The sequence below is a fragment of the Asterias rubens genome, chromosome 13 (genome assembly GCF_902459465.1).
Source record: "Asterias rubens chromosome 13, eAstRub1.3, whole genome shotgun sequence".
NCBI lineage: Eukaryota > Metazoa > Echinodermata > Asteroidea > Forcipulatida > Asteriidae > Asterias > Asterias rubens.
This window is the reverse complement of record NC_047074.1, coordinates 333,751-346,102: the sequence shown is the minus strand read 5'-3', so window position 1 is coordinate 346,102 and position 12,352 is coordinate 333,751. Positions and strand designations below refer to the sequence as shown.

The window sequence follows — 12,352 nt, the reverse complement described above, 5'->3', positions numbered from 1 at the left end:
TGCACGGACAAAAGTAGGACAAAAGTGTCAGTAGGATAGCAATCCTTGAAATAGGTTAACGACACTTCCACTAAGGGAGGATTGAATGGTGAAAAATACTTGTTGTAAAAAGAGATTTGAGTTAACAATGGGTATGGTTTGATAAGTCGCTTTGTTATGAATGTATTAATGATAGGTTTAGGCTAGGAGATTGACATGGTCTAGTTCAATTTGACAGTGTTTATAAAGTATGATTAGGGCTCAAATGATTCTAGTTCAAAGCAACCTCGAATGGGCTCATTGGCGGCTTCTAAGACAACATGAAGGTGCTTACTGGCTGCTTAAGATTCTGCTCAGCACAAAAACAATAAAGGTGCTTACTGGCTACTTAACATTCTGCTGAGCATAAAGACAGCACTGTGCTTATTGAGCTTGGGGTTATATACAAAAAATGATAAATGCTTCAATTATTCAGGATATGAGCAGAGTATACTGTTCGAAACGTCAAGACCAAACAGCTCTCTTCAGAGCCAACACTCCCTCAAAAGAGATTTAATACATGGTTGTACCCAGAAGTTTACTATTATTTATAGTTTGTTCTAACATACAACTTTGCTAAATTGTAAAAATTCAAGAAGCACTAAAATTTAACCAATGGTGAAAGCATCTACCACTTGGTTTAAAGACATATTCCGTTTTCTCATAATTACTATACCCTGAAAGCATCTACCACTTGGTTTAAAGACATATTCCGTTTTCTCAGAATTACTATACCCTGAAAGCATCTACCACTTGGTTTAAAGACATATTCCGTTTTCTCAGAATTACTATACCCTGCCCCCTCATCCATACCCCACTACCCCCAACTAAATATACATAAAATTAAAAAAATACTAGTAAAAGGCATACAACTACAAGTGAACATTATCTAGATAATAACACATTTCCTCGGGGTCACTGTACAATTTCAGTGACACGATCACGGGTAGATATAGAGGGCAGAGACTTGTTCATATTACTGGCGCCGTTTTATCTCTTGAAGTTGATGTAACTTATCAATGTATGAGGCACAAGGTACTTATGCGTTGCTTGGTTTACTGATAAGTTATATTGTAACATTAGCATGCAGTTTTGTCAACATGTAGTTACAATAAGTTGATTAAATGGATTAACTGGATCTTGCATCATTTTTGTTTAAAAAAGGAGATGGCCAACATCCAATTGTGGCAGTATGAGAGAAAATAATAGGGCCAAATTAATGCAATACTTGAAAAGTTAACAGAAGGTGTTTTTGTAAAACTACCTATAGTTATTTATCCGTTTTCTCAAAGAGAAATTCTTCATGACCTCACATTTCGACCCAAGTAAGAGTCTTCATGTTTAATAATACATTTCAATTTTGTACTTATATTCTACGAGACCATTGATAATCTTGCTATTTTCCCACTCTTGCTAAAAATGTGAAATATTTCATATTGACAATAGGCTAATGTTTTAAGGTTGAAACTATTTATTTTTGCAATGTTTTCAAATTCCAACATGTTGTGCCTTTTAAAGAAATTACTCCTGAAGATGAACAGAGTATACTGTTCAAAATGTCGAGAACATACCAGCTCTTTTCAGAGCCAACACTCCCACAAGGAGATTTTATACCTTGTTGTACCTGCAAGTTATTTTTAGTTACTCCTTACTTGTTCACACCATGAAATCTTCAACCACCACTAAAGACTAGCGAGTCACTAGCTGATTGACCAAACTCCTTGAAAACAAGATTAGCTCCAAGTTAATTGATACATCTCTCTGGGTCTTTTTATTGATCCATGTAGGAAAGAATGAAGGACACATGAATTGAGAATGTCTCTCCCAGGGCCCATGTATCTAATCCTCACAAACTGACTACAAGTATGAGGATTTCATGGCTTGGCCAATTCTTACAGAAGGTGAAAACTTCAATCCACTCATTCACATGTCAATGGATACTATAACTTGTTACAATTTCATATTAACAAAGTGATCATCAAAATGCTCGACTTAAATGAACTATATTCTTCAAAATAAACAAATAAGTCTTAAGGCAATATATTAATCTTGGGTTGAACCAAGAAAAATTGACTCAGGTAGTTGAACCTGTGACCTCTGGTTTAATGTGCAGGCTTTCTACCAACTGAGCTATCTACGCCCTAATGTCGTCAGTGGGCTCCCTATTTCGTCAGGATTGTTTGGGATGCCATAAATCTCTTAGCAGATAGTCTTTATTTGTAAGGATCCTGACCCTACAGTTTGACTTGTAGGTTTCGGATCATCATCACTACGAAAAAACACTCACAAATTCTAGAAAATGCTAACAGAAACAGTGCTCTTAACATCATATTTGTGTCCTGACTTTGAACATGGCAAATATTTTATATTGACCTTGTCAAGAAATACATGAATAAGGTAGAGGAGGCAAACACTGTGTCCCACCATGGCCCCACTAACGTGACATACCACTACATCACTCCATCACAATTTCACCTTACCCTTCTCCAATATGCATTCAATATAAGAAAAGTACAAAACTCCAAGAAAAACCTCCAACAACAAAAAACTGTAACAAAAGCAAGTTTACTTACCACTTAAACAAATTTCTTCTGGCCATGCTTGCGGGTGCTTAGCACAATGGACACCAACAAAAAATTCCCTTGTATCTTGAGCAAAACTTGAAGGGAATTTTTCAACAGCGTGCTTGATCAAATTTCGTGTAAACAGCGGAAATTTTTCCTTGTAGGTTATGTGTAACTCTATTCCCGTGAGGGTCAAAAGCAAACACGACCGCCTGAAATCTAGCGACAAATACTGAGCTGTTCCTTCACTGCACTTCTGTTTGTACTGCTACCGTTTGTTAGCAAAGACTTTATGTGAGTGGCCAGTGAGAGGGTCCTAAACTGAATCCTAGATGTGCACAGTGGAAAAAGTTCTTAACTTAATCCAACCCAAGGTTAGGGTAGGGGAGTGCAGTCAATGCATGAAGTATCTAAGTATCTATTGGTGGGTTCTGAGGACTGACTTGACAAAAGAGATGACTATTTGAAAGGGCATTAACACAAGGATATAAAGTCTTTATTGGTGTTCTTGTATTATTACCAGGCTAATGGTTATGGCTTTAGTAAGTACGTGTTTAACGTCACACATTTAAGTGTGAACTTCACAGCCTAGGCATAAAGTCCTTTTAACCCCCAAAACAGGACATAACCCCACTGTTGATGCTAAACTTTTTATGCAGTGGTTTTAGAAGGTGTAGTCATTCCAAAGATTGTAGTTGGACATGGGGTTTGCCATTTAGTTGACACTTTGGAAAGGTGGAAAGCTTATTAAGATCTGGAAGTTGAAAACCGAGACCAAAACCAACAAAACATAAATCTGGAGATTTCTGTCTTCAGGCCTCAAGGGATCATGTTATGGCTGTGTCCAAACTGGTAGCTACAGACGGCTACGGCTAGATTTCCACGTCATCAAGTGTTAGAGAATATCCTTGGCAACAATCATAGCCACAGCCGCCAATCGGATATGGCTTAACTCTGTTTTAGAACAATCCACTCAAATCCCACCTCTTTATATAGGCCTTCCCCCTCCATTACTAACAAGACAGCTTAAATTGGATTGTTTGAATGCGGTTTTGTGACTTGTCATGTATTGCCTGGATTATCTGCCTGGGTTGAGGAGATGATCCCAGAGATTATCCTTGTGATTTGTTCTGTCTCATCTCAACAGGCTTTAGAGTAAAGGACAGGATTACACAACTCTTCAGCTGGGATTTAAGAAGGGAGAAGACCGAGTACATGTAATCATAAAATAAGTTTCTTAACAACCATTTCTTTTAGAAGAGGTTCGCGAACGTCTTTTGAGTAGTGTTGGTTATGAAAAGAACGGCGGTTGGCAACTCAACATTTCGATCAGTATGCTAGGACGACTTTACAAGTGATTAACACATTGTGCTACAGCAAACCACCTAACAACTTCTATTGAAAACTGTGTTTAGGTCAAATATTAGACAAGCTCATAACAATCAACCAATGACACACAATCTTCACAAACTTCCTTCTGACTGTCAGCATAAAAATCACAGAATAACATGATGATCTTGATACAGGAAAAGATTTCAGATTGGACCACAGTAATCTTCCTGATAACCAATCTTAACTTGTCCATCATATTCTTCAATAATCAATCCACATAGTTATAAAGTTTAAATCTTACCTTTAGCCGTAGAGAAAGGTCTCTATGCCTTATAAACCAAGATCAATATTAGAACTTTATCCAGAAAGTTTGAGCAAGACATGTTTTTATATTCCATCCCAGCTTGAAGAACCACAAAGGTAGGATCACAACAGTGTGAAGGTAACTGTTTTGGTTCCTAAGTGATGAACCATTAAATGACCAATCTCTATTTGACCAGAGGCTGAGACAACATTGTCATTGGATTAACACTTCCTAAACTAATTAACAACCTGCTTGTAGTTGCTTAACTGCTTACAGTTAGTGGGCGTTTACACAACATGCTTATCTTCTTTGTGTTCAAGGGGAGGGATAAGGACTAAATGCTGTGAGGGACAGGGAGTAGGATTAAGTGATGAGTGATGATGGTGACTTCTTATGTATTTGACAGATTTGCAATGGAATAAATGGACCCTCTGTTGGTCAGGACATGGAGGTTGAACTGGATATCAAGTTTGGTCAGGATTACAACTTGAGCATTGTTCAAGCTGGAAGTCTCAGAAACTGGAACAAGCCAACCATACAGGGAGGAAAACAGTTCTATTTTGTACAAATTTTACTTGAGGCATAACAAAAATATTACTGTATTGTGAGACCAATAAGTATAGGTGGAATATCATCAATCATGGATTGATTTCAATACTGAAGGATGACACGTTGCTTTGTACCCTTAAATGACATTGTCTTTCTTGACAAGGAACCAAACAATACTACTTGTAATAAGACATGGCCTGCAATAGCTAGTTTTGTGAAACCATATTGCATAGACCTCCAGGCCCGTACAATTGCCATTAATGAGAACAACACAGTAGCAAAGTGACAAATATTTATATTAATTTCCCCATTTAAAATATCTAACCAATAAACTAGTTAAACAAAGATCTAACTTAGATGTATTGCTTCGGCTTAGCCCTAGCAGTAGGGGGTAGTTTTGGAGGATATAATATGTCATGCCTGAGTTTAAACGTTTTAAACAGATCCCACTTGACCTGCATTCTAAGATTAAAACCCTTTCCCACCACATCCCACCATCACTGCGGTTGTTGCATTATCTTATCACTCTGTTTTATATCAAAAATTATTAATAACTGTATACTTTACAACGAGTCAATACTGATTACAGGATCAGTCTAATAGGATTAATTGAACTTCGACCTAGAGGATTGACCAACTGACCTACTAGTATTGGGTATTGGTGTCAGTAAATGACATCATAAAAACACGCTAGGTTTGAAAGATGGTCAGGTAGTTATGACAAATGTGTGTACAGAGAAATAATCGGCTGATTATAGAAATAAATCTGAGGACAAACTAACTTACTATGCACAACCTGTACGAAATGACCTGTTACTAGCCATAGGTACAGTGTAATACCAGGGCCAACTTTCATAGAGCTGCCTAAGTAGAAAACGTTGTTTAAACTTCTGCTTAGCAAAAATAAACAGAATACCAGTCACAAATTGTACATGTGACATGGTATTCTGGATGGTAACCTTATTTTGCTAAACATAATTTCGCTGTGCTTAGCAACTTTTTTTGTTTTCTTCAAATTTCAATCAAACTTTACACAGACTGAAATTTATAGTCTATAAATTGTTGGCAATTGTTTAAAATGTTCTGAAATATTTTCTACTGGCAAAAATTGTTTGCTTATAGTAGAGCCAAATATTGTCAAGCTGCTAAGCTGAAAGTTAAAATTGTTTGCAACAAACTCAAATTAATGGCCCACATACATTGGCTATTCAATGGTTAATGTTTTCTTCATAAAACAATTGGTATTAATAAGCAGATTGATGATATTCAGGCGAGGTGTTTTGAATTAACTGTCTTACCTCTTCAGCTAAGATGCCTTCATCTTCAAACTCTGTCATCTCAAAACTCTCCAAGTAGCAAACATTCTCTAGACTCTTCTCTCGTTTCCATGACAACCGTTTCTTGGAATTCTTCTTCCCTGAGTATCTAGAACCCGGATCTCTTAGAATGGCTGACAATCCAGAGGCATCGGTGGAGGTGTTGACTTTCAAAGAAGCTGGTGACGGGTCGTCGTCAGATGATATGCTCAGAAAGTTACTGGTATTCAGGTGTGGTGATGACGTAGAGGTAACTTTGGTCAAACTAGAACAATGAAAGTCATTGTTCTGCTGTTCCGCGAAGGTACTGTCAACAAACACCTTGACAGTATTTGGGGAAGACAGATTGTTATCTGTGATGTCAGAAAAGGACAGAGCTTGTTTTTTTGTATCAAGGTGTTCTGGTGAATCTGGTTCAATTTTCAAATCAGGGGCTGAAGGTGAGGTTTTCAGGCTTCTTGAAGAGACTTTATAATCATCCTTAGACTGGAGTTTGAGGTCTTTGAGATCAGTTGAAGATCGAGATGATCTTAAGAGTGGAAGACTCCATCTCCATCTGCTTTTTCTCTTGAGGAGCTGTCCTCCTTCATCTGTTTCCTGATCTTCAGAAGACGGCAGCTTTTCTTCCTTGGTCTGCGTTCCTTCAGTATCAATTATAGATTGAAGAATACTGTAAGGAGCAACAGGTACACTCCAGCGATGTCTCATTTTGGGTTTATTACATTGAGAATCATCTTGCAAGACGTCTTTTGTTCTTTTCAGTGAAGACAAAAATCTCCTACTTCCATCACCACTTACTCCATACAACTTTCTTTGTGGTAATTTCATTGCTGGTTTCACATTTGACGTCCCAGATGTGCTGGATAGACTTTTATCAGAGAAGACAGGAGCAACAGTTTTAACAGGTACTGCATTGATTTCATTTGAACGACTCTTCTGACGGGAACGTCCATTGTTGGTAAGGTGTGACCGAAAGTTATGCGACCATTGTTCGAGCATGGCGGGCATACTCCATCGGTTTAATCCTCCGTCTTTGTGGACAACTCTCTGACCTGGACCAAGTATATCCGAGATAGCTCTTCTCCTCTTCACCACTGTGGTTCCTTTCATGTCACCATCGTAACCTCCGACCTTTGGTGGCTCATCAATATTCATGAGGAATTCAAGCAATTTCATTGGGTCGGAGCAGGAACGCAGATATTTCCCTTCAGTTCCAGAGTTCTCTTTGGTGTAAGGGTGGAACGAGTTCTTCTTGTGATTTGGTTTCAGAGTACCTTCCCCAGCATCCATCATTTTCTCCAGAGCACTTAAGCCACTTTCTGCATTTCTTTGATCCCTTAGATGATCCTTGCTGTTGCTCTGAACGTCATGCGGTGATTTGATGCTAGAAATTCTTCTCCTTGGCTTTGAGCTCTTCTGGTTGAAGTCCGCACTAGCCTCAACACCTGTACAGGAATGACAACAAAATGTTCCAAAGTTTTCAAAACAACCTACAAACATTCCAGCGTAGATGGCACTTCTGATCTTTGTGCCAGGTGGCTTTGTTAACACAAGGTTTAGGGGGCAATCCTAATAATACTCTTGTATTTTTACAACAAACTTTTTCTAAATGCAACTTCCTGCGGCTATTACTCCTCAAGCTATGTTCTTTCCAACGCTACACATTCAACCCAGTCACGTACTCCATTGAAAGCAGAGGTTTTGTATCAAGATTCCTGAAGAGATCTTAGCAAAAGAACAAGATAATTTCTGCAATGAGAACATGCGTCAGGTTAAAACTCAGAAGTCAAGAAAATCCACTGAAACAAGAAGTGGATCAGCTCTAGTCTTGTAAATTGCAGCAGTAAAACTGAATACCTCCACTCCAATTGCTACCCAACCTATGATTCTCAACAAGGCCTATAACCCTAAGCTGCTATGTTTTAACTCACACACCAAGAGTTTTGACTTAACGTATGGAATCAAAAACAACCATCTATAAGGACGGGAGTTTTTGTAAGCAATGGATACTATTTCAAAGGTATCCAGCGGTGTTGCGTAAACAGAATGATGAAGTAAATAAATATGATATTCACCTCATTGTCCAATGCTAGGTTTTGTGACTCTTAGCAAAGGGAACCAGTAGCGTTTTGTTACATCGAGGAAGTTTAAAGTGGGGTTGTCACAATGATTACATTTCGGACACAATTTTTTTTGTTAACTATACCCCTCAAAAAAAGTATTTTAAAAATCTTACCAATGAAAATAAGGTGTAATTATCTAATCGAACACACATCTATAAAGGAAATTAATATTTGAATGCAGATTTGAGCTAACTGCAGGGTCCAACTTCATGGCTCTGCTTACCGTACGCAAATAATTGGCACTTACGAACACTTTCATTTCTCAAGAAAACCAACAACATTTTGTGAATGATGTCTTCAAATAAATGTCCTGGCACTATGAAATTTCAGCATTACTTCATTGAATACCGCAGTATGATTAGTGTTCTTATTCGGGCACCACAAATGCCGGCTGGCGACTCAAATGAGACATCATTTATTTCTATTTATTGACATAATCTTATCAATCACAAGAGGGTTATCTCAAGATGTAAATAGCAGATATTCTGAGACAATCGTTGTATTTCAAACTGGTCGTATATGGACAAATAATGACAAGGGATTGATTTATGAGCAAACAATGGCACAAATGCGGTTGATTTTATGGAGAAAAAGTGAAGAATAAACTGCGCCGCCTTGTTGCCAGAAAAAAAGAAGATATCGCTCAACATTTTTGATTGATTATTTTAATTTATAGACAACAATAGACCACTGTGGTGGTCTTACTCATATTCAGTTTCTTTTCCTTGATTTCTAGCGAAGCTTGAACTCAGACGCTGATGTTTACAGATTCACAACAGAAAGCCCACTCATCGCATGAATCATTGGCAAATTTAAAAACAAAATTTCTCCGGTGGTTAATTTTTCTAATTGATGCTGCAAATCATATGGATCGGTCTATTTGAAGCCCAATAATTGAATGTGCTGTTTGACATAGCAAAGTTAAAAGTTAATTGTCTGAAGAAAATAAAGTGTATTCATATTTTTGATAGAGTTCAGCACAATGTTTGTCAAAGGTTTCAAGACTAATTTTACATCAAGCAACAAACCATTTACAGCCCATTATGCCTGAAGTTTGATTCTTTCACACGCCCATTAAGTATTTATCACACACTTTATTCAGTTTTATCATAAATTTTAACCATATTGTCGCCATCTACAAGTCTGAATCTATAGGGTTCTGCGTTCACAATGAGCTAGGTAGGCACTTAATGGTGAAGATTATGAATACTAATGGTGTAGTTGGTAACAAGTTGGCGCCAGACCAAGATAGGTACACTCCAAAGTCTACCAAACCCGGTACCACAGCGACTCCATGGTACATGGTTTGTTCTGTGTCAAAACCACACTTGACATGGTTAGAAGTGATAGTACACTTCCTCATGCAGTCCTTAAACCTCTTTTGCACATTTTATACTTCAAATGATTTCAGTGATTAAAGTAATTTTAGTGATTTAAGTGAATGATTTCACTTTGACTTGTAATGTGATGTTCTCATAGATTTTGTTTATGCAAAGACTTCAACATGTATTGGTTTAATTTTTGTTCTAATGCACAAGATATTTGTATGATACCTTGTTTCAGAGAGTCTGATTATGTCCAACCAAGCATGATGGTGCGTTCGATTCCCACCTGTTCTTTTGCTTAGATTCTCGCCAAAGGTGCCTGAAAATTTGTTTCCTAGCTTTATGTGTTTTAATGTAAACTTACATATCCGTGAAAGCAATATTTCTGTACTTACAACATTCCAATATCACTGAGGTATATCCCTCTGGTCAGGGTCGTTATAGAAACAAGTTTGATAGTCAATGTTACCCAGTCCATCATCCAACGTTACTCAGTCCACCTCTTTCAACTTTGCTCAATTCTTCTTAATAGCTGGTTTTATGACGATCTTGTCAATCTATCACACTACATGTACGCCCAGACAGCTTATAAAATGGTACTCCAGGACAGCTTAAAAAGTAAACTGGCCTTTTTGGCAGGAATTTTAACAAGGAAAAATTGTTTTCACCAGCATTGAAATCCACAAAGAACTCCACCATTCACCTATACTGACTAAGTGTTGTTGTTGTTATTGTTATAATCATAAACTCATGGTCCAGTGGGTGACACGAATTTGATAAAAGCTGATTGGGCTTTTGTGACTAGCCACCCACATCTTAATGACATATTTCATAACAACGAACCGTAAAGTTAGAGAAATTGAGAAAGCCTGATTAGTGACTTGGAACATTGATTTGTTGGTATTTACTTTTTGGCCTGGATAATTGTTTTGTCATACTATTGGTTACATACAAATTATTCAATTTGTACAAAAATATTAGGGCAACAAGTTCATGATCTGTGACAAGTCAACAGTTTTTGCAATTGCTGACAATTTTAAAAGGAAAATATGAGGGCAACAAGTTCATGATCTGTGACAAGTCAACAGTTTTTTGCAATTGCTGACAATTTTAAAAGGTGAACGCTGCGCACAAATTTGTATACCCATTTTTCAGGTTTATTTCAGAGTGACTGTTTTAGAACAAGAAAAGTGAAGTACTCAATGATAAATAAAACAAATTCCAACTCAATTTTTGCAAGAGCAGGTTGTTTTTGAAGCAAAAAGGGTCTGATAACTTTGCCATACAGCCTCAGTGTTTTGACATTAATTTGGAGATGAAAAATGGGATGGCTGCCCCATGACTCAAGTCTCTCATGGTTTGATTTAAAAATCTGTTTTAAAGTACATTACAAGACCAGGTCCCAATTTCATAAGGCTGTTAAGCAGAAAATACTTCTTGACAAATCTCTTTGTAAGCAAACAGTGAGTGGGGCACCGGTCACAAGAATGCAAACTTAATTTAATTTTGGCTTAGTATGTTGTTGGTGCTTACGGGCTTTATGAAATTGGGTCCAGGTGAAGTGCTGTAAATGTTGTTTATTGCCTCAGCCAAATTCCATAATGGTAGCCAGAATGATGTTATTGGTACTGGTATATTGAGCACAAAGCCGTACGTTCCGTTGCATTACACACACATTCAACATTCACACCTCGTCAATCGAGTCTTATAAACTCATTAGGTCTGTGCTTTGAGTTCTCTAGACCGTAAAGCTCAACAAACCGTAAACAACAATTTGTGTCATTCCCTAAAGGAAAAGCACCCAAATACTATTAGGTTTTCATGTACAACCAGCTTGAAAAATGTAATTCCCTTAAGCGTTGTCCTGTGACATGGGCGCAATTTCATAAAGCTGTTTTAAAAGCAGAAAATACTGCTTAGCAATTGTAAGGCAACAGTTGCAACAGTGTCAGCTTTATTGAATTTTGGCTGATAGCGAGTTTCTGATAAAAAAATTTTTTCTTGGATTAGCAAGTGTTTATGCTTACTGGTTTTATGAAGTTGAACCATACCTTCCATATTTGACTTTGAAAGGCATGCCAGTCAAAGCCTTCATTTGGAACAGTCTAATGGGAAAATTACATCAAAGCACTTGCATTTATTTGATACTCCAAGCTTCCAACTCTCAAACCTCTTCAATTACCTTTTATGACACCACAACATGGCTGGTAACCATGTTCCGGTAAGCATTGTTTTGTTGTGCTTAGCTACTTTTTGCTCTATGAATTGGGCCCAAAAGGTGTCTGTGTGTCTATTAGACTCTGGTAAGCATTTTTTTGTTGTGCTTAGCTACTTTTTGCTCTATGAATTGGGCCCAAAAGGTGTCTGTGTGTCTATTAGACTGTTTTGAAATAGAAAAATGCTATACTTCATCTGTCATTTATATCAACAGGTAGGCCTATTGTAAATGAACCATTTTGTCTTTTAATTAATTTGTGAGCAAGCTTGGCTTACATCCAATAATTATATTTAAATGGGGATCATTTACCTCAAGTGCTTCCATATAGGTTCAGCCCAGCTCAAATCCACATAGTATGAGGTGTTTTGTTATTCATTTCTCTGACAATGGATGTGACTCTGGGTGAAGTTATGTCAAATGGTGGTAATTCTTCTATTGTTACTTGGTCTGTGTTATAGGTTTGAGGCACTGGCGCAGTAGGTTTATGATAATGAACTTGTATCCAGTGGTGAGCCTTGCCATTGCACTTTTTCAATCTATGTGTATTTTTATCACATTCATTGTATATTTTGTTACTTTTTAGCAAGTGTTTTTGTTACCCCT

The 12,352-nt window shown here is 37.4% G+C and overlaps 1 protein-coding gene across 3 annotated transcripts in view; it reads right to left on the bottom strand.

Moving 5' to 3' along the window:
• LOC117298938 overlaps nucleotides 1–12,352 on the bottom strand; it is a 42,181-nt gene that overhangs the window by 22,221 nt on the left and 7,608 nt on the right. For all 3 annotated transcript variants that reach the window (XM_033782322.1, XM_033782324.1, XM_033782323.1), the window contains exon 5: nucleotides 6,066–7,528. In XM_033782322.1, the coding sequence (XP_033638213.1) occupies nucleotides 6,066–7,528 (1,463 nt within the window). The remainder of the gene's footprint in view (nucleotides 1–6,065; nucleotides 7,529–12,352) is intronic.